The following is a 26,971-nucleotide window of genomic DNA, read 5'->3' on the forward strand; positions in this document are numbered from 1 at the left end:
TTCACTTCAGAGTTGGACTGTTATCTTCACAATGTACGCAAGGGCTACATCTGTTTCTGAAGAAAAAGCTTACTATCCAGTGTGAGATTCTCTTCTTCAGAGGAGCTGATAAATACAGCAAGCAGCTCAGGAGTTTGACACGCCAGCTCCAGACAGTGTGGTTTTCCCCCCTACCATAGCACACCAGTACCGTGATACTCAAATACAAACAAAAGGCAGGTTTCTCCAGGACTGACCAAATAACCACCCTGTCCCCCCGTCGGTGATTTGTTTCTGATAGACATTTAACTTCCCTATGCCTGCACCATGAAGCCTGCCTTGGTGGGCTGTTGGACAGCCTGCAGCGACACTGCCTACCCTCCAGAGCAGACAAAGAGAAACAAGACAAAGAGGGGAAACCACCAGAAGAAACTGCCGCATGGGTTGGTTTTGGAGGGATCTCTTTTTTTTTTACAAGATTGATTTATTAACTATGATACATATCACGTAAGGCCTTTAAGTTTTTACACCATTCCCATTGAGACAATTACAATACTCTGTAGCAAATACATGATTTTTTTTTTTTTTAAACTCAGCAGAAAACGGGCCCTTTGGCCCAGAGCTTTAAACATTATCATGCACTAATTGGATTGGCCCTGGAAAATACCACAAATTGTTAAAAATGTCCTTAAAAGAAGCATAAAAGGAAATATATTCTATCACCAATAACTAAAGGATGTAGCTGTTAGGCCCCTAAAAATACAAAGAAATAACCGTTATACTTTTCTTTACATACAGATCTTCACTTTTTTTTTTTTCCTGCAAAAAACTTGTTTCGGGCACATACTTAGCTGGAACTACTAACACATTTTAATACCATTAATAGGTTTTTTTTCTTCTTCTTCTTGAACTCAAAATATTTGTTAATTCAACATATATAGAGATCATTTTACATGTGAAAATACAAGTACCAGAAAAATAAGCTGGGTGCAGTACTAATCCAACTTTTCAGGACAAGTTTTATTCCCATACAATTTAAGAGACAGATTTTTGTTTTTAAAATGTACACAGGGAAAAAAAATAAGGATTTTTTTATTTAAACAATAACTTATGTCCTGCCTTAAACTAAATTTAAAATACAATATTCCTATTGTATTTCAATTTTACAAAAAGGGTTTTTAAACCTAGCAATAAAAACTAGGACCTATTACACAGGAAGAGGGGAGGAAAAAAAACAGTGGGAGCTCTGCAAATCAATGCAGCGCTCTGGGTTAGCGTGACAGACAGACTGAATGACACATACTTGAATGAGGAAATGATTTAGGGAAACGAACTGTACGTGACTGTACAAAAAAATCAGACTCTGGACCACAGTTGCTGAGTCACTGAAATTAAAGACGAATAATCAGCACAGCAATTAAAGTGGAAGTGGTTAAAAAATTCATTACACCACTCCGATGACTGTTTAACAACTATGAAATGTTACAGGTATAATCACTGATGAAATGTAATTGCCAAGTATAAGAGCCGAGCACAGCTGAAAGGAAGAGCTGGCTACATGTCCGGAAACACTCCCTAGTGTCCGATAAGCATCCTTCTCCAATTCTATTCAATCGGGTTCTTTTAAACAAGTGACTTAAACCTCAGCTGCCTGTAATCTATTTAAAAGGGTTAAATTTTACTTTAAAATAACACAGAATAGCAAGGCTCATGGATGCTCCGAGTTACACAAGAAAGGAAAAACAGAATCACAGAAAAGCTGGAGAGCATTGGATTAATGAAGCAGGTCCTAAGCGCTTCCAAAAAACACATGAAGAAAACATCCATTTGCCTGACAAAACAAATGAACACTTTGGAAGAAGTTTACCGCTATCTCTATGATAGGGACCATAGACTACACGGGCAGGGAAGCAGACATTTCCAGCCTCTAGCAGAACACTCCCCTAGGGAGATAAGCTGCACACTGGATTGCTGATTTAGCCACATGGTGAGCACACAGCCAAGACAGTTTTCAAAATGCAACTAGAAGCTAAAGACTTTTCAAATTTCCACCCTTCAGTGCCTACTTTTCCTCCGCACCCTTCCCGCCTGCAGTAGGAACAATGCTGTTCATGGAACACAACCACATTACTCCGGGGGGAATTCTGCGCCACTGTGCACACACAGAATTCATGTGCCATGCAGAATGTTTTGTCTCGGCAGAAAATACATTCTGTGGACAAATTCTGCAGTTACGCCTTTCTCCCACCAGGGGTCACTGCTGCTGTGCCACTCCTGGGCAGGAGCAACCCCAGCTGCTGCTAAGGAAGAGGAGAAGCTGCATTCTTCACAGTGCCCTGCCCATGGGGCCAGGTCAAGAGGCACAGGATATTGGGGGACGGACAGTGTGGGGCACATGGGGGTGCTGGGGGGGTCATAGATTGGAGTTCAAAAGGGCTAGCGGGGGGACAGACTGGGGCAGAGGCTGAATGGGAGGGGAGATGCAGTGACACATGGAGATGGGGAGGGGTGATGAGGGTACAGGGACACATGGGGGAGAAGAGGTGGGTGAGTGGGGGTGCAGTGACATATGGGGACAGGCCAGATGTGTAACTGAATGAGACAGGCTAGGTGTCAGCCAGCGTCCACATGTGGGAGGCTCCCCAAAAATCCTCCTCCCTCCCACAAAAAAACCCCAAACCCCATTCCATACTTTTCCCCACCCACATCCAAGAATTCCCCAAGTTCATATCCAGGCTCCTTCCCCACAATTACTTCCCTCTCCCTCAGCTCCTCCATTTGCCTAGACTCCCCCAAGTCTTTGCACTGCTTCTGAGGGGTTCGGGAAATAGATTTCTGTATTGTAGTGTAAATGAATGATTACTCAAAGTTCTGTATTTATATGCCTAGTAAGGAATCTATTTGTCAAAAACCATTTCTTCAATCTTTTTGTTATCCGTATTGTTACAGACATACTTGTGGTATTTTGAAATAAATTACCAAAATAATTGAAACTGATGTGATATGTTATTTTGAAAAATAAAATATGCAGAATTTTAAAATATTGTAAGCAGAATTCTTAATTTTTTTGTCGCAGAATTCCCCCAGGAGTACCACATGCATGATGAAGCCAAACATGCACTTCTTGTCTGCTCTAGAGCCGTTGCCTCCACTGTACAGAAAAACCACATTCCCCAGAACACAGAGAAGTCTTGACCATTTGTAAAGCACAGGTTGCATGAAAAGGACGTGAAAAACTTAGTGTGTGAGGTACAGGCAGAACGTTACTGCTCTGGGAGGGACAGACAGTTAACGCCTGTCAATGAGAAGCAACCAATCAGGTGCTTTGCAAACAGGTATATGCCAGGTGATTGGAGACAATACGTTCTGCAAAAATACACCTCTTTCCCTTAGGGTGGGCCTGCTAGTCTATCTTCACAGCAGGCAACTCCAGGGTCTTTCAGGGTAGAACAGAAGTAGATAGCAAATCCCGTAGGAAATCAATCAGCAGTGTGTTTGTTTTTTAAAAATGAGGTACATTATTTCCATCCTATGGGCAAAAGCAGGCTCCCCTTCTGCATCTAGAACCTCAGACTAGATCAGTACAATTACAATGGCTGAGCCCTTCCTACACCCCCCCACACCTCGCTGCTTCAGTCAGCAATATACACAAATTGAGGACAAAATCTCAAGGCCACAGATGGGTGACTGGGTAGAACCAGCCTCTGCACAGTAGAGGAATCCAGGATGGGAGTTCCTGAGACTAATTGCTTTAATTCTCAGGCAGAACAACAAGAACTGATCAGTGCCTCGGGGGAAGAATGCACTACCGCTCTGCAGGGAATGGGATTTTTGATTTTTTTTTTTTTTTTTTGGTGAAGGAAGGGGTCCTGTCCTCCCAACATCCTCAGACAGGACGGCTCTGTTCTGAGCAGGCTTTGGAAAGAGGTACCAAAAAGCTGTCTAGAGAGAAGTTTAGCATCAGACCTACAGAAAGGCACGGAAACAAACCTTCTTACACAAAGCAAAATGACCCCAAAGAATCCAAAGGAAGAACACCAAAAAAAACCTTTCCCACCCTACTGCCTACAGAGAAGCAAGAGAGTCCAACAGAGCACAGATGGGTCCTTATTTTATGGTGAAAGGTTTGAAAGGAATCAACCTTGGGCTTCAGATCTCCTCCACTCAGAACGTTAGCATCACACATACACAACCTAAGGGCTTTTGGGGAAGGGAGAGGGTTTACGGTCTAAAAAACCATCATCCAATATTTACATAAAAGCTTTTGTTTTAAAGCATGAGAATATAAAACTCGGAGGAATGCTATAAGAAGTACTTTCAAGCACATTATTTTGTCATAGGTATAACTTTAAATGCAGTTTTGTCAGTACATAAATAACCCAGCTTATTTATAGGAGGGATTCAATTCACTGAGAGCTGGCTCTGCATGCCAAAGGGCATAAGGAGGGCAGGGCGTGCTTTGAGGCTATGTTTGTTTTTAATTTTGTTTTTAATTGCCTAGATATAGGGACTCAAACATCCTTGAAAGATAAAAGATAGTGATAAACCACAGATCCCATATTAAAGTGCGAGGAGACACAGGAGGATCTTTGTAGGGATTTCTCCCATTGGTACCATAGAAACTCCAGTTAAAAACTGCCCTATGTTACTGAGGATTAGGGAGGCCACACAGAGAGAGGAGATGGGGAGACAACACAGGTTTAAGAGGTGATTCGCACACACAGCAGCGTACATGTGGAAAAGGAGGAGGAGAAGGAGGAGGAAGGTGACATGCGCACACGACAGTCTAGAGGGGCCAGGGATAGGACGGTAGGGCTGTGGGCAGGACCGAACGACACACACACACAGCACATGCAAATAGAGGTGAGGGAGAGGACAGCAGGTACAGCAGTTCAGGTGCCAAATTAGCACTTTGCATATCACATAGAACTAGTTAAGCCTGCACATGCTTTTCTGTGGTGGCACCATACCAGGGATCCAAGTACAGATCCTGCAGGCAGGTCCGAGAGGGAGCCTTGAGAACCTACCATCCTTTTCATTCATGCACAGCTTTTTTCCCCACCCACTCCCCTTCAACGTTCACGCCCTACCTTTCTTACTAATTTTGTGGCATCAACCAGCAGCAGGTGTTAATGCAGTGAATGGCCACCACCCTTTGTCAAAAAGCCAAAGTGTGTCACCTAACTGCTACCAGCTGGAGATACAAGGAGGGCCTGGAAGGTCATCCCTCTCCCACGATGCCATCAGGCTGGCTACAATTTTTTTTTAAGCAAACAAAATCAGAGCCTTGAGGGGACACCAGTAACGTACTCCACCCTCCCCGTTTAGCGGTGATACTCACACCGAGTGTTACCCACAAAGCCAGAATGTCCTCAAGGTTTACAGAGGCTTCAGCAGCCACCCAATTGCGGGCTGCTACAAGTGTCTTACTACTGCAGTCCCTGCCATGGACAAGTTAGCTGCAATGCTGTCCGTGCCTTCGGAGCCCTGTGACACACTCCAGACACACGCTTCCCTCACCACTTCATTGCACAATAAGTGCTGGACTGAAAAACATTTCCACTGACAAAAGAAATAAGAGTTCTAGTCCCACCACCTGCCCCCCACTCTCCCCATACACAGTTTAACAAAAGTGTTTCAGTAACAATAGTGTTGTAAAGGAATCAAAATCCAGCTTGTCTGATAGTAAACATCTACTGTGTTTCCAAACCTCTCGTCCTGTAAGTGCTAATGCCAAATTCTACCAGGGTGAGAGATGTGTAGTGATTTGTCAAGGAAAAGGCAAGGCTAAGCTAAATCAAGGGCAGCCGCACAAGCCTGAACTCTCCTAAGGAACCTGCTGCACGGTAGTTCTGCTTCCAAGGAAAAGGGGCCATTGATCTGTGCCACATCTCTCAGCTCTTGATTAAAACCAGTGGATGGTGGGAACATGTTCGTTTTCCAGTGTTCCTTTGTTCTGAAGGGAGATTCCTCTCACTTCCCACCCTGGTCATCAGTTAAGTCAGAGAAAGTTACATTCTAGCTTTGTCCAAACACAAAGCTGTACTTGTTATAGAGATATTGGGTCCAGACCTGTGGCGATGCAGCTTTCAGAGTAGCTACGCTGATCTCCTAGCAGTGAGATTGTTCCGAGTGATGGTCCCCATGATCAGTGAATTCTCGCTCTTTCTTTTTTTAAAAAGTGTTGGATGAGCCTCAACCATATCCTGTGGAACGTGTCTGCGTGTTTCTGTGGCTTTGCACTCTGACAGGATCTTTCCCGTGCACAGGCTGAGGGTGTTGCGAAGAGTCAGTCAAAGGACATGTTCTGTACAAGCAGCCAAGTGGACAAAAGCAATAGATCTCAGAGCCCCAGACTCAACTCGGTAGTGTTATCATGAATATAGGCTGGCTTGGATCAGAACCAATCACACTCAAAAGTGCTTCCCCCCCACCCCACCAAACAAGAGAAAGGTCCAATGTCCTCTTCAACCCAGCCCCAGGCACCAGTCTGGAACGCTCAAAGTTTGTGCCTGATGCCCCTTGTTCCTGCTTTTTCAGACTGCCAACGCAGCTGAAGTTTGCAACAGGGTGGTAGAGAGAGGGGGACAGCAGAACCCTGGGTTTTCTTTCCAATCTCCACGCTGTGTGAGAAAAGACCAAATCTCCTTTCTCCCACACCAGTTCACAGTGTATGCTGCTCTGCTTGAAGCTGGGGTGGGAGAAGAGGCTGGAGAGGAGACTGTGGTGATGGAGGAGGAGTCTGTGGTGGGGACGGCTGAGTCATCACAGGTGTGCTGGATAAGAAAGGTGTGCTGGCAGGAACCGCTGACGGAGAACTGGGTGTAGCACTGGGGGGCTCGATAATTGGTCGATTGTAGAAAAAGAAGGGGCACTGCTGGATGAAGAGTTCAATGATTGTCTGATAGGTGCGAGTTGCAGTGAGAGCGTCCATAGTGCTGAAGTCAGGTCTCATCAAGGTGGGCCAGAAGCAGATGGAGAGGTTCTCGCTCGTCATCAGATTCATTCTGTTGTTATGACTGACCCTGCAACAGACAACAGAGAGAGGCCGTGAGCACAGCCTGTTCACAACAGGAAGAACGCTCACATATCTAGGATGTGAAGGGTACAGGGAGTAATCAGTTGGCATCCAACTCGTCCCCTTTACAGCATTATCCAAATTCCGGTGGACTAGGAAACCATGCTCAAAAACAAACCCAAGCTATCGTCATGTGCCTCCTGGGAGAGCTCTCCTGCTTCCCTCCCATGGGTAGTGCAGAATGGATGAATGCAGGCTCCCTGCTGACTTCTAAACTCTGCAGCACTAGAAGTGACCCTACACATCCAGAGGCAAGTGACATCCTGAGCAGAAACTAAAGGAGTTGGAGAGATGCGTCTCTAATGTAGGTTTTCCCGACAGAATTCTGCTAGCTCTGATGTAGCAACATTTATGGAACTTAATTAGCCCCCCTGATAAATGACATGCCCACTTAATTGGGACAACTGCCAAGGAACAAATTCACTCCAGGCTGCTTCCCTACTCTATTACAGCTGCTAAATAAGTCAACATTAGCTTAATATTGTTCCAATGCTTTGTACACAGCTTATGTTAAGAAGCTGCTCATGGAATAAAAGGGACAATCTATGTATCCAACCACTACCCATGGTCATACAGAAGGAAGAGATCTTGTACATACTTGTTCAAATGAGAGATGACATATTTGAAGACCTCATAGTTCTCCTTGGGAAATTTCTTCAGCACCTCTTTGAGCGCATGTAGTTTCTGCTCTCTGTCATTAATTTCTGTCAAAAGGAAAAAAGCTATGAGAATCAGGAATTTCTGAGGAAGTGAAATGCTCATGAGCCTTTGATGAGCTGATTAAATACAACTCAAAGGCCGCCAGCAGCAAAGAGAACCTGCTCAAACATATGGATGTGAATCCCACTGGTCTTCTCCAAAGAGCCAAGCATCTCAGGGAATCTGTTCAGACAAATGTCATCCTACTGTTCAATCCAAAAGTTTACCATCAGCAGCTAACCCTAAAGCCACGTGTACTTAAGTGTCATGCCACAGATGGTGTAGGATAGATTCACCCTTTAAACGCAAATATCACCACATACGGAGAAGTGCTACATCCTACTTGGTTCCATGACCTCCAGGGTGCAACAGTGAGGGAGCAGATTCATAGCTCAATTAATAAGACTTCCCTATTAAGAATACATCATCCTTGGTATACTGCTGTATTGCCCTTGGGGAACATAATTACCACATTCGTATCTTCCTTTTCCATCCAGTACATGGCCCAGAAAAGCAGTCAAATAGAGCTGTGTATGTACCTTCGAGTAAAGCATTATCAAAGACAAACACCGGGCACAGTCAGATAAGATTGGCATCCCAACACTGGATGAACAGGGATGAAAACTTGAGCACCAGGCTGGTATTTTTGATATCAAGAACATGTAAGAAAAGTAGTCCTTGTTACAACTGTGTAAGTCTCCTTCTGCACATCAGACCATAGATTGATACAGAAGGCTGCTACAGCTCTGGGTGTCTAACTTAGACATGCCCAGAGAAGCCGGGAGGGCGGAGAGGGTGCTGCAAGCTGGAATAAGCCTGGAGGCTGACAACACAGGCAATGATCTCCATCTTTTGGATCTCCATCTGGCCTTGTACCCTACTGGCTCTAGGCCACCATTCTGAAATGGGGAGGAAAGCAGCACTGGTACTATGTACTTCCCTACCCTGCTCCTGAGCATCCTGAACAGGTCTCCAGTGCTCTCACTCTCCTTCAAGGACAGGGCGGTGACTGGTACCTCCACCATATTTGATCATCCATAATGTACACGTAGCTTTCCAGAATAAAGGGAATAGCTTGAGCCTACCTCCCCTTTGCCATTATACAACACAATTAAGGGGAAGAGAGGATTTACAGGACACCCATATTTATCCCACTCTAGGTATAACCTCATCCTCTACAATCAACCTGAAGTTTCAGATATGAGCAGTCACCCACTGCTGCTACAAATCATCAGTCTTGTTTCAGAAGATCCTGCTCTGGTGTTGAAGAGTAGAGGCACCTAACAGCAAGCCAGATGATGTGGCCGAACACTTTGAACCTGGTTAGTTCCCGGATGGACAGCTTACCTAGGAACTGGCTGGCTTTAAGGGAGGGTTAGGGGCACTAGTACTAATCCCTGCAGCAAGGAGACAGACAGGACCCTAGACAGGAGCAAGTTGTGCTCCTCACTGCCAGTAACTGTCCCTGATCTCTAGCATATGATTTCAACCCAGCCAACCTATATGGGACTGGGAACCACTATCGGAAGGCAGGATGGTTTGAAACCAGAATGGGCAGTAGTTGAGCATTAGGCTGGAAGAGGGAAAGAACTGATCCTTGGGAGCAAAGGTTGGTGAAGAGAGGTTTAAACTGAAATAAGCATGTCCCATCTTCTGCACCAGTTTAACTAAATTGCTTTAGAATCACACCTGTAAAACCACATGAGTACATGCTACTCTGCATGTACACAAGCTGTTGGTGATTTGGAGAATTCTCTCCCCAAACCATCGGCCTTCACTAAAAAACTCTTTCAAAAATAATTAAATGGAAGGAAAATATGATCTTCCAATACACTGAACTGTTAACTGACAATGGTGTTCCCTGGACTCCCCCACCAAGCCCAGCTCAATACCTGAATGTTTATCAGATTTCACATGGACGAGTGTTTTATAGTTTTCCTCAAAGGTAGACCACATGCTGCTTTTAAATATCCATGAAGGGTAACATTTGGATGTACCTGGCGCCTTCCTGGAAGCCAATGAGGCCTGTCAAACATTGTTCTGGTTATGTATTTACTATTCCAACTGTGGCTGTTTGTGTACTAAGATTCTGGAACAAAAGTATCCCATTGCTGTTAAAAGTGATTCAGCAGTACCAGGTAACAAAAGTCCCTTCCCCTTCACGGGGACTATCAGGATAATCCATTAATACTGTCAGGTGCCTGGATATGGAGATTGTAATTAAAATAAATATGAAATATACAGAAGGGAACTGAGTTAATGAGAATCTGTATTATTCACTTAAATTCTCAGACTTAATATTTTATTTGCATTTTCCCCTCCATCGAATTGTATATATAAATTCCTGTTTGTGTGTACACGTTTGTCTTGCCTACCTCATTTAATTGCTCTGCTTAGCCCTTGGGTAGATGTATCACAAGTTAAAATGCGCAGGGCTGTGCCTCTAACACACTTAAAGATGCTGTGAATATCCGTGAAAGGGCGGTACCAATAAGGAGGACACTGAATGAAAAGGGAAATTAAATACACCCCAGGCTCTTGCTGTTTTAATGAGCTGTCTTCACAGCAGAATCAACTAGGAGGATATGCGTGTTTTAGAAAGGCTGCTGCACAAGAATTACTTGATTTTTCTTGCCAAGATTTCTTAAGTAAAAAAAAAAAAAAATGCAACAAAAGATGCTGTGTCAGCAATTCCCTCACACAATGGAATTTTTAGCATGTCTTTATCTTTTCTGCCTCTAGATGGCGCCATGGTAAGGCTATCCTTAACAGACCTATTTGCTTCCAGCAGGCTGAGAGCCCCTAAAGATAACTGCCAGGAGAGATCCATTTTCCAGCTGAATCTATGGCTCTCCTAGCTTAATTAATATGCATTATTCCAAAGGCTCTTTCTCTAAGGACACTGGTCATATTAACAACCCCTCACAGCTTCATCTTAAGGATAGGGGAGGAGGAAAAGAAGTGTACTGAAGGAGGCAACTACACTCTGTGGGGGGACAGACTCACTGTGTCCATTTAATCCTTTCCTCGGCATGATGTCCACTGCTAGCATTAATGCCCTCAACCACTGGTGATGGAGTTCTCTTCCCTGACATTAACCCATTTACGGAAACTTTCAGCCCACTGGACTGTCAACTAGTGCCTGGAAACCCAAGTTCAGCACTGAAAGCATTTATAAACTCCAGCTGATCCAGGAAGAAAAGCTATCTATGGAACATCGAGACATTAACAAGCAGTGGCTGTGTATTACACTGTCTCCCTCTATTTGTGGCAAACAGGAACATGCTCTAGAGACCCAACTGACTGTCAAGAACCATCCTTTAGGAGTCAAAAAGAAAAGGAGTACTTGTGGCACCTTGGAGACTAACCAATTTATTTGAGCATGAGCTTTCGTGAGCTCATGCTCAAATAAATTGGTTAGTCTCTAAGGTGCCACAAGTCCTCCTTTTCTTTTTGCGAATAGAGACTAACACGGCTGTTACTCTGAATCCTTTAGGAGTGTGTATCATCAGACCCAGCTCATACAGGGCAACTAGAACCAGATATAAAATCACTGGGTTGGGTTGCAGGCCTGGCACATGAGATACCAACCGCTATAATGTATTAACTGTCGCAGCGTGGGTTCTGCTGTGAGAAGACTACTTTGGATAGATCAGGGCTTGCCTACTGATAGAGAGCATGTATTGACCGGGCAGCTAGACTGAAAGCCTTGCTCAGCCCTAAAAGGTAGCAGCTGCCTTTTTGGCATGCGAAAGCAGTGGGTCAATGCCCCCGACAAGCAGCTAGAAAAAGAAATAAAAAACAGAAGGAAAAACTTGTGCAGGGGCTAAGCTCCAGGCAGTTTAGCAAGCTGAGAGACGAAGGATTCACCCTGCTGAGGTCCAAGGAAACTGGCTGCAATTTTGGATTTATACCTGCCCAAACAATCCTGACTTCAGGACCCCATTGCGTCCCAGGGCAATATAATTGGAACAAACAAATTTCCAGATGTGCCCAAGTTCTGTATTTGTGTCTCGCAATCCACGTCCTAAAGAACGTGATGTTCTAGACAGAGGATAGAACAGTATGATTAGGAAAGCACCACAAATGTCTCAGCTCAGTTCTTGCTCTAAGTTCTACAAGCGGAGACAATTATTACTGTTGTCATGATGACAAAACACAATACGGACTAAGTCAATTAAAGTTAGAAAATTTGCAATTAAAGCCAACGCACTGCCGGCACTACGTGCTCTGCCACTATGTTGATGTATTTCAGACAGGAGAAAGCAGTTTCCTATAATGCCAGATGGACAGAAGAATTTGGATTCTTTATGCTTTGAAACAATGGTGTCACCCATTGCCTTGTGCATACTCACTGTGGGCCTCCACCAGTTCAATCTGCATATTGTACGGTACCAGGGGATCGGGCAGTTCTGAGAAGAAGCTTTTCATGGCACCAGCCACAGTATTCACTGTAAAGTCCTTCTCTGCCAGGTCTAGATTGTGATCTACAATGAAAGCATTTAACAGTTAAATCTCAGCGAACACAAGACATGCAGCTGCTGCAGTGAAGCAAATGACATACATGAGATCCTGACAGGGAAGAGATAGAAATCACTTGGCGGACTAAAAATGAGACTTAGAGAAAGTGTTGAATGTAGAGGGCCTATGTGACAAACAGCTAAAACACGTCTTGCACAGAACACAGAGTAACCATCCCCTGCTGTTATGCAAAACTCCAATCCTTTAAGACAAAGACGCTCATTTGACTGCTAGCTAAACAGAAGCTCTGAGGGGGCAATTAATTTGACAGGTCCAGAAAAGGGATAAAGGAGTCCTGACTTCCAGTTTTACTCTACCCAGTAGCAAATACTGCCTGCCATGAACCTTTTGGATCTGGCTAATGAGATTACTAATATTCCTGCTTTGTCCTATTTTTCAAAGCCACCTGCAGTTTGTAAATTCTTTTCTGCTAATTTATCTATCTTCTTACAGATCCCTCCCCCAAAGCAGCTACTGATGAAGAAATTCAAATGTGACATCATTGCAGTTAATGTCTGTAGACACCTTTAAAATGTTAACAATCATGCAAGGTGAGATTATAAGAGTTTTGCTCTATCATGTCACCCTATAGTAGACATCATTGTAAAGCTCGTTTGAATCCCTAAACTTTTCATATGACTAGAGCTACATTTATTCAGTTTTAAGACACTTTATCATGTTTAAAGTCCTAATTTGCTTTTTCAGACAATGTCCCCAGCCGGGAAATAAACAAAATCCCAATGGTCAGCAAGGGCCCTGGAAGAACAAAACGGTAGGACTTACAAAAACACTGGAAATTTAAACACTGGTACACAGGAATTAGTTGTTTCATTTATCTGCACTAAATAAATCTCTTAAACACTTTGTTGAAGGAACATGTCAAACAAGAACTCCTACACAGAGTGGCAAAACCTCATGTGAATACATTAATTACTAACAAGTGAACCACTCACAAAACAGTGTGGAAAGAAAGGGAGAGACTTAGATAAGGGCAAAGGGAAAGTATCAGACAAGATGGTCTACAGAGGCCAGAAGCAACAAAGACACCATAAAAACTGCCAAATGTACAGGCTTTTGATGTCCCAGAGCCAGAAAATCCTATTTTCAAGCATTATGGTACATATTGTGATGCCATGAATTTAAAAACTAAGGCAGGAATTGCAAGGTCATGAATATCAATTCTGCCTACGCTACAAAAATAACTGCAGTTAAATCCGGTTGTCACCCAAACATGTTATAACACGTTTTCGCCTCACTTGTGTCATCAGAAAAGACTTGCTCTGTTTGAAGGGACATAGCTAACTTAAAACTCATATTACTGACAACCTTTCCCCTACAACTGTTCCAAGTAATACCTATGATTACTGTCATTGAAAGATTAGAGAAAAGATATTTCTCATTGTGTTTTTCACTTTGCTTACTTTGTGCATTTGACAGCACATTGCTTCTATTCAGTTTCACTGTTTCCCCTGAAGTTAGTTTCCCAGCTATCTGTGGGTCTTCCACATAGCAACAGAAGAGAGAAAATTAAAAAATAAATGGTTATTTTCAAGGACCTAAAGTCTGTGCGGTACTCTGGCATCCCCATCTAAATTTAAACATGGAAGTTTAGTTAAATATGAACACAAATAACAATCAGTATGGTCGTCTCCATGATAATTGTTTTGATTATAAATTTATTTTATGTTGTATCAACAGTTTAAGTTTTGAATGTGCTGAAAATGTGTGCACTGACAATACAAAACTGGATCGCAATAGGTGTCTGGGACTGATGGGAGTTGGGTAAACAACAGGTGGGGCTTTTGGCATATGGGAAGACATGGGAGGCAGTTTGGGATTGTGGGCTAAATACAACAGCTGGATGTTTCTACTAAAATTATCAGACCCAAGCAGTGAAACTGTAGTTTAAAATTATTTTGCTTTGTGTTTCAGAGTTAACCCCTATTAAGATAATGGAGCAGCTCACACCTCTGAGGTCTTGTCTAGATTATAGGTTTGTTTACACAACCTGGAACCAAAATATCAGTCTGTTTTAACTCACACCCTCATCTATTTTGGTGCAAATCTGCATGTGGACACACTTATTTCAGCTTAAGAATGTTCTATTTTGATTAATCCAAAAGAAGTGTGCACCCACAGACTTGAGTCAAAATAAATGAGGGTGTGAATTAAAACAGATTGGTTATTCCAGTTCCAGATTGTACCCTATGAAAAAGTGTTTTTAAAGCTAAATTAATCATCATAGTTTGAAATCACTTACCACATAGCCTAGATATAGTTAATACCTTTAAAACCATGTTAGCTGGTACCTAATTAACTGTAGGGTGTTAACGGCATTAAAACTATTTCTACACTGGGTATAAAATAGGTTTCAGAGTAGCAGCCGTGTTAGTCTGTATTCGCAAAAAGAAAAGGAGGACTTGTGGCACCTTAGAGACTAACCAATTTATTTGAGCATCCGAGCTGTAGCTCACGAAAGCTTATGCTCAAATAAATTGGTTAGTCTCTAAGATACCACAATTACTCCTTTTCTTTTTGGGTATAAAATAGAATTTCATATCATGTTAACAGACATGATTTAAAATACACCTTTTACCTGTAGACTAGACAAGGCCAGAGGGCAAAGCCAGAAAATAGAACCTTGCATTGATTCACACTTGTTTCACATCCACGAGGTCTAGAAACATCTTTTTAAAAAATGAAATAAAAACATAAGAATGGCCATACTGGGTCAGAACAAAGGCCTTCCAATAGTGGCCAATGCCAGGTGCTTCAGAGGGAATGAATAGAACAGGTGATCATCAAGTAATCCATCCCCTCTTGCCCGTTCCCAGCTTCTGGCAAACAGGGGCAAGGGACACCATCTCTAGCCCTTGTATTCTAGAGCACAAGTCTGCTTTAAGGGGTGGATTGTGTGGCAAGTTCTACAGCTGGGGAAGCGCAGCACACACAGGACCCTGATTATTTCAACAGAGCAGACATAGCCTAAATATTTTGGGAAGAACAGAGTATCAACACAGCATAACAACAGTTACAGCAGCACTGGCTGATAATTTGGCTGATTATCACAATCTGATTGCTCAGGTTTAAGAAATTAGAGCAAATTCTCAATCAGTCAATGAACAAATATTAAAGAAAGCTGTGCCCATTACATCTAATCTGAATTAAACTCATGGTCATATTCAGACCTCTCAGCTTTCAGTCCAAATGCCAGTAATAGTTTAAAAGGTGATTACAGAGGCCCGGACCTGGAATTAAAACAGATTGCACAAAAATAAATCATTTTGATTTGGACTAGACTAGATGATGCTAAGTAAATTAAAAAAATATATTTCCTATGCTACTGCCACAGCCAAAACTCCTTTGCCCAATTACAGCAATAGGAACAGACATTACCTTGATCAAACTGTCTCTGCAGACTCTCCATCTCAGATTTGTTTCCGCTCACACGATAGATGCCTTCAGTATTCAATCCTAGTGAAACAACAAGGAAACAAAAAGTCAGTGCAAGGACTGGAATCAGAAGGGTGCAACTTTGTGGAAGTGTTATCTGGATGGAACAGAATTCTCTGTCTACAAGGAGGGGAATGAATGAGTCAGTGACTCCCATGTCACAAGAACTGGAAAGTGGTGCACGACTTTTATTCCTTAGAACGAGCAATATGTTCATAGCTATTTGGAATCTGGCTAAAGGAAGAAGCTACCCTTCATTGCTCCCTTCCTTACTACCATCCCAAGGACAAATGCCTATATACACAGAGCTCATTCAGTTCTGTTGCAGTAACCTCAGCATATACAGAAGCAATTGGACACAAGAGGGCGAGGGTGATCACTTTTGCAATGCAACTAGAAGGATATGCAACTCTTGCAATGAATCTATGAGCAGGGAAAACAAATGTCTCAATTTAGCCATCATTTTAATTGATACTTTCTGAGAAGCCCACGTTCAGTGAGATAAAAGCAGAGAACCTGTCTTATGATACACAGTACATTAATAGTATTTGAATCTGAAGTGCAAAGGATTTATTCAATATACAGGGCATCAACTGGACAGTTTGAAGCTTTTAATTGCTAAAGAAGTGGACTGTATCAGGGTCTCATTTCACAGAAAGCAACTCACCTCATCAGAAAAGAAAACTGGGTTAATAGACCAGCCCAGAAGACCATAAAATTCAGGGCTAGACACAAAAGAATCAGTGTCTGTTCACTTGGAAAGAAAAACAGGAGCAGCTGCCACCATGCGTCTCCCTGCAGCTCAAATTCAAAAAAGCTTGCCATTAGACAACGGGGCTTATTAAGGCAAGTACCTGTTTAATGTACACATACAGCAAGAAAAGACAGAGCCCCATCTCTTTGCCTTTAATCGGAAGCTCTGCTTTTCTGGTCCTTGCTTACACTTGTCTCAGGCTATGTCTACACTACCGCAGTAAGTCGACCTAAGTTACGCAACTCCAGCTGAAGTCGATGTAGCTTAGGTAGACTTACTGTGGGGTCTACACCATGCTGGGTTGACGGGAGACACTCTCCCGTTGACTTACCTTACTCCTCTCATTCCTGGTGGAGTACAGGGGTTGACTGGAGAGCGCTCTGCCATCGATTTAGCAGGTCTTCACGAGACCCACTAAATCGACCCTGGTGCATTGATCACTGGAGTGTCGATCCCGCGGTACTGTAGACGTAGCCTCAGTTTGACTCACTAATGATGGACATACCCAAACTGTCCAAAGAGGACTTAAAATTGACAGTAATGTAGTTCTTAAGATTTGTTTCTGGGCTTTGCCGTGCTATAAAATATTGTTCACATTAAGTGTTCCCCAGGAGATGCACTTTCCCAAAGATTATTGTGCTCTGCTTCTCGTGTTTTGTTACAACCCCCAGCCCATGGTGAACCATCACGTCTACAGCACCATGTTCCCAAGAAAGAGGCAGTCTAGTCAGGGACCCCAGTCCTAGTTCCATTGTCATATAAAGTTGGAGAGCCACAGAGAAATCAAAGCAGGTATGTGCAAACTGGAAAAAGAAAGCAGTGAAAATATGACGAGCTGTTTAAAAGCCTAGTATGGTCATTAAAAGTCTACATGTGCCCTAGCTCCTGTTAGCAAATCTGACCTCAATCATTTCTGTCACACCAAACTCACATAAAGCCAGCATCATTCTTGCCTTAAGTAACACTAGTACTGTCAAACCTTACAGCAATACTAAGCAATGAATGCACGAAACAAAAGGAACATCAGAGCCACAGACATTCTGGCAATTTCTTTCTTTCTCCCCTCCCACCCCAAAACTTGTTGCTCAGACATGTAGACGGAAAGGGAATAGACACTACGGGACTGCGAAGACTGCAGATGGCTCCACAATTGTTCCCCAATTAATTTTTTCTGACATAACATTACCACTCAGCACAGAGAAAGATGAGTAATTCCTTCTCTTAATGATCGTCCACCATAGCCGCTAATAAGAGGAAATGGCAAATTAATTACCAGTAGCTTAAAATGAGAGGCATAATACTGACAACATATATAATTTGAAACAAACATAACTTGTAAATTCAAATCATCCCCCTTCATGACTGAGCAACACCAATATTTAATGTAGGCAGTGGTGTAGCTGTGTTGGTCCTAGGAAATGAGAGAGAGAAGGCGGGTGAGATAATATCATTTATTGGACCAACTTCTGTTGGAGAGAGAGAAGCTTTCGAGCTTACACGGAGCTTTTCTTCAGGTCTGGGAAATACACCCATGCCAGGTCTACACTACACTCCCACTTACTTCAGAATAATTTATGTCATTCAGGTGTGTGAATAAGTCACACCGACCTAAGCACCAGTATGGACAGCACTATCATGCTGACATAAAACTACCACCTCTTGCGGAGGTGGATTTATTATGCCGATGCAAGAGCTCTCTCCCGTTGGCATAGAGCGTTTTCACCAGACGCTCTACAGCACTGCAGCTCCGCTGATGTCATGCTTCTAGTATAGAGTCAGTCTCACTGTCATAGCTAAATATAAGATGGTACAGACAGTCTAGCATAAGTAGTTAACATATTTCAAGTCACCATTCAAGGTGAAGTGGCCCATGAACATTAACTCCCAGCCATAGAAGGGGGAAAAATGCTGTGTGTGTGTATGTGTGTGTGTGTGTGTGTTGGGGGGGCAGTTTAAGTTATAGATTGTTGTAATAAGCAATAAATCCAGTGTGTCTATTCAGGTTTCAGAGTAGCAGCCGTGTTAGTCTGTATCTGCAAAAAGAACAGGAGTACTTGTGGCACCTTAGAGACTAACAAATTTATTTGAGCATAAACTTACGTGGGCTACAATTTTGCAACAGAAAAGCTTAAAAAACAGACTCCAATGAGAAACTGCTGAACTTGAATTAATATGCAAACTAGATACCATTAACTTGGGTTTGAATAGAGACTGGGAGTGGCTGGGTCATTACACAAATTGAATCTATTTCCCCATGTGAAGTATCCTCACTCCTTCTTGTCAACTGTCTAAATGGGCCATCTTCATTATCACTACAAAAGTTTTTTTCTCGTGCTGATAATAGCTCATCTTAATTAATTAGCCTCTTACTCCACCTTTTCATATTCTCTGTGTGTGTATATTATATATAAGAACAGGAGTACTTGTGGCACCTTACAGACTAACAAATTTATTTGATATAATCTTCTTTCTGCATGTCCCATTCTATGCATCCGATGAAGTGAGCTGTAGCCCACGAAAGCTTATGCTCAAATAAATGTTAGTCTGTGAAGTGCCACAAGTCCTCCTGTTCTTTTTGTCTCTAATCAGTCCATGATTTTTAGTATCTAGCCAAGTTATGAATTTAAGCTCACAGGACCATCTTTTGAAGGTATTATGTGGGTTTCCTTTGAGGATAAGGACTGAGAGGATGAGGACTCTTCTGGTCTTCAAACAACCCCCCATGCTCTCCAAGCTCGTCATCAGAAGCAAATGCCCCACAGACCAGGACCACTAACTTAAAGCAGCACCAGATCCTGCCAAAACAGCACATGTAAAATCTGTAGCCATACTTCCACTGCTACTATGCTCTTGATGAACTCTCACAAAAAAATTAATAGAAGATAAAAACACTATCATTTGGGGTGAACACTTTTGACAAAGCGATCACTCTATATCTGACATCACAGTCCTCAACGGAAACCTGCATGACACCAGCAAAAGATGAGCTTGGGAGCTTAAATTCATAACTTTGCTAGATACGAAAAACCGTGGACTCGAGAGACATTGGATTTACGGCTTATGCTAAACAATCTGTTCCACCTGTACTTCGATATGGCACTGAGTACGTCTCCCAGACCTGAAGAAAAGCTCTGGGTAAGTTCAAAAGCTTCTCTCTCACCAAAAGAAGTTGGTCAAATAAAAGATATGACCTCATTCACCATGTCTCATCAGTATTTAATAACTGACTTAATATTTCCTGCAATCCACTTCCATGTTTATTTTATGAAATCCTGTTTTACACCAGCCACACAGACATTACAAAGCTGTAGCATCAAGACAGGCTAAACATCATTTGACCTGAACTGAACAGATTAATATCAACCACTAATTTCATATAAGCAGAAACAAAACCTAGGAAGAAGCTGCAAGGAGTAACTTGACTTTAAAAAACAAAGCCCTGTCTACATCATTGGTAACATGGGTGCAACTCCATGAGTTTTGGCAATGTTGGGAGCCCTAGCACAGAAGGGCCACTGGCTGCAAGCAGTGTTTTAAGCATTATGTTAAGTAACACCTGCCAGAGCAGGGCTAGTCAACGCAATGCTTAAATCAGTGACAATTCTAGCAGTCTGCCTACAATAGTTTATTTATATGTTTCTCCCTGTGACAGGGACCATCTTTTTTGTTTTGTGTTCGTACAGTGCCTAGCACAATGGAATCCTGGTCCATAATTGGAGTTCATAGATGCTACGATAATACAAATAATAATAATAATAATAATAATGTTGCTCATCACTGAAATACCCAAGTAAACTTCACAATTTATTCTAACAATACCTCAGAGATGGGGAGGATCATTATTTTACAGATAAGGAACTAAGGTAGAGAGAGATTAAATGACCTGCCCGATGTCACAGAGAACGTCTGTGGCACAGCCGAGACTAAAACCCAGATTTTTCTTGTGCCCTACTGTAGCGTTAAAACTCCAAACTATTCCTTTCCTTCCCACTAGGGTCCCCAATCTTGCAAACATATGTGTAGATAGGGCTGAACTGGAGAGACAATACTAAGGAAATCCACAGTTTATTCAATATGGAGTTAAATAAACTACAGAGAAATAACTACAGAAGAACTGTATGTGGGAGCAGCATCATTCACTGAATTTCTGCTTACTACCCATGCTACTTTAGTATTTCAGTCTTGTGCAGTAAGGGAAAACATGGTCTCAGGCTACAAAATTTCTCTAACTCTTCTCCATGTCACGATTGCAAGACTCTTAGGTATGGTGTGTACTGTACAGAGGGCACTCTTGACCAGACGTACTGGAAATGGGCACGTGCAGATCTCTGTAGGGTGAGACCCGCATGCAACCTTCAGGAATGCATAATCTTGGGGAACACCACCACCGAGGACTTGTCTGTGTGAGGGATTTTTGCACCAGTGTACTGACATATACATGCAAATCCCCTGAGCAGCTACACTACAGCAGTGTAAGACAGGGCTTGCATTTGACAGAATTACTGGAATCTAAATATGCAAAAAAGCAGTAAGATTTATTCTCAGACATATGGACATGAATTCTGTGAAGAATCAAAAGAACCTGCCTACATACAAAGGCAATAGATTTCCCAAGATATGTATGTACCCACTGCATGAGGAGAGGATCAAGCCATTCATTTTTAAATGAAACACACAGAATGAATGGGTATCTGAATAATGGAGATATAAATCCAGCATGGGGTTTCTATGATAAAAAGGTAAAGCTTTTTTAAGGGAGATCACCAGAAAGGGTAGAACAACAGTACTATAACCAACATGATCATTACAGGGTCCAAATTCATCAAAGGTTTCTAATGCTACCTGCCTTCTGCGCTTGCCTTCTTCTCAGCAATCAGACGATCTCTGGGTCACCCACCTTACTGCTCCTAACAATGCCGAAGGTATGCTCCAGCAGCACCAACTGGTGACCTCTGGTAATTCATGTAAGTGGCAACATGACTTTCACAGGTTAAAATCTAGTCAGGGCAGTGAGTGACAAGATTAAAAGATCTGTGCTGTAGTGTTTTCAACAGCACAATTCATGTATAACCTCACTTATATGCTTGCTCCCCATTAGTTATTGTCAATAGCTGTAAGAAAGTGCACAGATAATGGAAGTAAGGTGAGAATACAAAATGACCAACATCCTGAAATACTAAGAAGTAGGAACAGCTGGGTTTCTCACTCTTGCTGTCAGATTCTCATCAGTAACATCTGACGACAAAGATATATAATGAGCCCAATGTGGCTACAATGGGATATCTTGTGTGGTTACACCTACCACAGACTGGCTGCTGAGAGCCTTCCAGTAGAAAGGACTTTAACATTGCGTAAGTGGCATTCCCACCAGCAAGAACAAGAAAAGAAAGACAGCCGTTATTTTCAACGTAGTCCTTAACCAGAAGCCCAACCAGCTAATGAATTCCAAAGAAAAAAGCTGGTTGGGCTTTCCAAAGAGATTTGTCCATTCTCGATAAAAGATCTTTTATTACATGAGCCAAATCTTAGAATCAAGCAGTGGGAAAAGTTAATTAAGGTAGAACCTTAATCTGTTTCACAAAAGAATTTTGGATAAATATGCAAATATACCTTGCTCCTCTAAAGCACTTAATTCTTCCAGCTGACATTTCTACAACCAGAAAATAAGATTCACATACAATACACTAGCTACCAAGAATCAAATGACTCACTGGAGACCTCCATAAATTTTGTGACATCCATGGTGATAATATTCCATGACCATCTAGGTTTTTTAGCAGGACACGTTAAATATGAAAGAAAACTTTAATAATCCAGGTAACTAGAAATAAATCTGGTTTCTCAATCTGGGAAGGCTTCACTATAGGCCTTTACTGAAATGTACCCCTATATCTGAAATGTACCCCTGTGACAGAATCATCTTCTCCAGATCATCACTCAAAGAAAAAACAAGGCATTAGGCATATTAGTTAGCGACTAGAAAAATTATAGCGAAGTCAGTGTTCTGAGTACCACCACGCAAGAAGCACTAGTACAGATGTGTTTGTAGAGTCAGGAAAAAGAGCACAAAAACAGAGGATAATTATATACATAATACAATTTAAGGGAGAAAAACATACTACATATGTAGGATAGCATCAGGGCAAGGTTCATGACATTTAGGGTCTCTAGAGCCCTTAATCCAGCCTTGGAGAGAAAAATCAAAGAAAATTCAAGTTAAATTAGTTCTGAAAAATATAGCAGCACAAAACAATATAAATGAGAACAAAACACAAAATGCACTTGGTGAGTGATTTTCAGAACTAAAAAGAATGAGCTACGATGACACTGGACTGGTCGGAAAACCCAACTAGGGCCTGTGAGCAATTAGAAACAGATTGCTAGAGCAGCTTCAGTGGTTGACAATTTCTGGGTTTCAAATTCACCAAAAAGCAGTAAACACACTATAAAGATAAAAGAACTATTACTTACCTCACAGTAACTACAGTTCTTCAACATGCATTGTCAACTCTGGGTGTTTGTGCACCCCACTCGCACACGATCAGATGTTTTAGTCAACAGAGTCTGTTGGGACAAACCTGTGCTCTAGACATCCTCACATCCCTCACTCGAAGGATGGAGAAGGCCCAAACAACCAAGATGGTCTGCAACACTGGATCCTTATGCAACCGCTTACAGTTGTCTGGGAATTGTCTGCTGACATAACCTGTTAGTAAGTCTGAAAACCTGGAAGACGCAGGGCCTTCAGCATGATAAATACTCCAAGTACAGAGCTGAATGGTCTCCTGACAGAGAGCTGGTGATCTGGCTACTCCCTGCCTGTAGACATAATGTACAGCTGTGGTGTTGCATGGGGATCCCTGGAGGAAAGGTAGAAATGCTTTGCATACCAAATGAATGGCTCCGAGTTCCAGGACATTTACGTGCAGACTAGCTTCCTGAAGGATCACATCCCCCGCATTTGAAGGAGCTCAGGTTGGGACCCCTATTCCTCAGTGGAGGCATCAGTCACCAGTGTCTTGGTTGGAAGAACTGCAGAGAAGGGTACTCCCTTGCACACCTGAAGAGGGCATTTTCACCAGTTTAGCAAGGAGAGACTTCTTGCAGGACTGTGACCATCATATATCCATGTGGTGTGTGGTGCCTTCTGGATAGATATGCTGATTTTAACCACCTTTGTAAGGAATGGAGTACTTGTGGCACCTTAGAGACTAACCAATTTATTTGAGCATAAGCTTTCGTGAGCTACAGCTCACTTCATCGGATGCATGCTGTGGAAAGTGTAGAAGATCTTTTTATATACACACAAAGCATGAAAAAATACCTCCTCCCACCCCACTTATAACCTTATTACCAGCAGGAGAGTGGGGTGGGAGGAGGTATTTTTTCATGCTTTGTGTGTATATACAAAGATCTTCTACACTTTCCACAGCATGCATCCGATGAAGTGAGCTGTAGCTCACGAAAGCTCATGCTCAAATAAATTGGTTAGTCTCTAAGGTGCCACAAGTACTCCTTTTCTTTTTGCGAATACTGACAAACACGGCTGTTACTCTGAAACCTGTTTGTAAGGAATGTAGGTGAAGCCTCGCAAACTGCTTCACACAGGTGCTTGAGGCCTTTCATCCAGAAGTCTAAGGTATGCTCTTATGATTTCTGTGAGAGACTGAAGTTGGTTGATGAGGTTCGTTATACTTTGGAATCTCTCTTATGGAAGGTAAACTTGTACTGACATGGAATCTAACTCAGGTCCTATAAAACTCTATGTTTTCAGTTGAAATAAATGTATTTTTCAATGTTGACTTTGAGACCCAGTGCACTGAAGAGCCTTACAGTCATGTGAATCAAGTTGGTCAACTGCTAGCGTGACCATCCTCAGATCAGCCAGAAGTTGAGACATGGACAGACCTGGTTCTGACGCTTCCTTAGACAAGCTGCCATAACCGCCAAACACTTGGTGAAATATCCTCAATGCTGTGGAAAGACCAAAGTGGGTAGGATCCTGTACCAGCAGTGAGATGTTCCGATCAAGAATCTGAAGCATTTCCTGTGAGTTGATGAATGGACGTATGAAAATCGGCATGCTGAAGGTCAAGAGCCGTGAACCAGTTTTGAGGGTCTACCAAAAGAATTACGGAGACCAAAGTCACCATCCTGAACTTGAAACGATGGATGAATTTGCCAAGATGTTGAAAGTCCAGAATGGGATGCCAACAACTCCCTTTCTTCTTTGGGATGAGAAAATAATGGGTAAAAAACCCCCTGCTGCTCCTGCACTCTAACAGCACCTCCTTCTCTAGAGATCCAAATTGTAGACAGAAGTCTATTTCTTTCAACAGTATCTTATGAGATCCCTCTAAGGGGACAGGGAAGGAGGGTAGGAAGGGACTGGAAGTGGATAGCATACTCCTTGTTGACAATTTCCAAGACGCACTGGTCTGAAGTGATCCGAGGCCAGGCTTCCCAAAAATAAAAAGCCAAAGAGGGGTGGAAAGGAAGAGATCCTCAAGAGGTTCTGTCAGGCTTTGACACTAGCATCAAACCTGCCAGTTTTGGCTGCCTGGCAGAAGATGCAGACTGTGAAGAGGCAGAAGAGTTACTGTTGGAAGAAAGTCTGCTCCTCTCTCAGTGGCTCCAAAGTCTTCTGAGGCTGACGATAGCAACAGGCAGAAGGAACACTGTGGTCTTAGTTGCTTTCTTCTTGGGGCTGGATTGCACAGTCCCAAAGAATGCAAAGTTTTCTTGAAGTACCTTCAGCAAATGGAGAACCTGATCCATTTTGGAATTAAGTTCATTAGCCTTAATGGGAAGGTCCTCAGCTGTGGTTTGGACTTCCCTGGGAATCCGAGAGGACTGGAGCTAGGAGGATGTTCTTCCACAGATGTGGCCATAATACACGCCGCTGTGTCCAATGCATCCAGTGCCATATGTAGGGAAACGTGGGCTATTATCTGTCCCTCAGTAGTCACTTTAAATTCCTCTTGTTCCTGTGATAGAGCAAAGAGCGCTTCATGAGGAAAAATTTTAGATGAACCTCTAGCTTTGAGTCCACTTAGAAAAGCAGTGACATACAGAACGTTGCTTAGGAGAGGTCATATTTCTGAACAAAAAGGCACCTGCAGCGCTTGACATTAAGCATAACTGCAGCTTCATATGAGGTGCAGGGTTTGAACTCTAGGGATTTCACTTTTGCACTGCTAGAGCCCCTATGGTGGGGGTCATGGGAGGGACAGGGAGTTTAGACTGTAAACTAACTAAAGATTTTTTGTGCCAAAGGGCAGAGAGACTAAGACTACCTAATTAACAATACCAATAACTAACACCAGCACAGAGTGCAGAGAAGCAGGCAGATACCGCAGGGATTCTTTCAAGAACGGTAAAAAGGAAACAAGGACTTTCTCCATAGTTTATGTCCTCGGGTGGTGGGGCATGAGGTCATCAAGGCCACTGGCACAGACACTACTGGCCAAAACAATCCAGTCTTAGGCTCCAGCACACCAAGAGTGGAATCCATACAGGCAATCACTTGAGGAATCACACACTCCTCATTCTTTCCTGCCAGGCAAGTTGTAATCACCATAAACACTAAAGCTTGTGTCTCAAGGGATTTCCCTGTTTTCGCGGTTAGATCCAAACCTGTAACTTCACCACCATATTCTACATTTAGTTTCTTTTCTGAAATTTTGGTTTTACAAAACATTAAAAGACTTATTCTGAAAATGCAAGTCACCTGAATTAAGATCTAGCTATTTGTAGATATCTAGTTCTGTGCATTAGCAATCAGCTGGTTTTTTTCATAAGCAGTGTTGTCCTAGCCATGTCAGTCCCAGCATATTAGAGAGACAAGGTGGGTGAGGTAATATCTTTTATTGGACCAACTTCAGTTGCTGAGAGAGAAGTTTTGGGTTTACACAGAGCTCTTCTTTAAATTATAAACTCACATTCAAAATCTCTAGGATATAAAGTGTGAAAGCAATATTTCCTTTTAGTTTTAAAAATATTTTTATAATCTGCTTTAAAAAAAATAAAACTTCCATGATTTTAAGCCTCCTATTACTACAAACTAATAGCATTCATACAAATTTCACACAAGCATTCATCTCATTTCTAAAAACATATTTCTCTATGATTTTAAATAAACTTAATGTATTTGATAGCAATTTGAACAGTGTTTTCCACTGTTTCCCATGTTTGTATGGTTCCATTACACAACAACCAGGAAGCTTTTTTTTTTTTTTTTTTAATTAAACAGGAACTGTGATTACAAAACCATAAAATAAAATTGGTACAGGGTTCAGAACATGGTGGACCACCTGAAACTCATTTGCTGAAATTGTCTAGATTGTGTGTTGACTAAGTCTCCTGAAGTAACTATCCGTTGTCTGAAGGAGAGGTTAATAGGGTCAGGAGAGATCAATAAGACTGGGACTTTTCAGCCTGGAAAATAAATGACTAAGAGGGATATGATTGAGGTCTATAAAACCATG

The 26,971-nt window shown here is 42.3% G+C and overlaps 1 protein-coding gene across 2 annotated transcripts in view; it reads right to left on the minus strand.

Moving 5' to 3' along the window:
* Positions 1–729: 729 nt before the first annotated feature.
* Positions 730–26,971, minus strand: part of ARHGAP35 (Rho GTPase activating protein 35) — a 109,022-nt gene continuing 82,780 nt past the window's right edge. For both annotated transcript variants that reach the window (XM_073321926.2, XM_073321927.2), the window contains exons 4-7: positions 15,674–15,751; positions 12,112–12,243; positions 7,656–7,761; positions 730–7,004 (exon numbers count right to left, since the gene is read on the minus strand). In XM_073321926.2, coding sequence (XP_073178027.1) covers positions 6,644–7,004; positions 7,656–7,761; positions 12,112–12,243; positions 15,674–15,751 — 677 coding nt within the window. In that variant the 3' untranslated portion in view covers positions 730–6,643. The remainder of the gene's footprint in view (positions 7,005–7,655; positions 7,762–12,111; positions 12,244–15,673; positions 15,752–26,971) is intronic.

Source organism: Lepidochelys kempii, chromosome 23 (genome assembly GCF_965140285.1).
Source record: "Lepidochelys kempii isolate rLepKem1 chromosome 23, rLepKem1.hap1, whole genome shotgun sequence".
Lineage (NCBI taxonomy): Eukaryota > Metazoa > Chordata > Testudines > Cheloniidae > Lepidochelys > Lepidochelys kempii.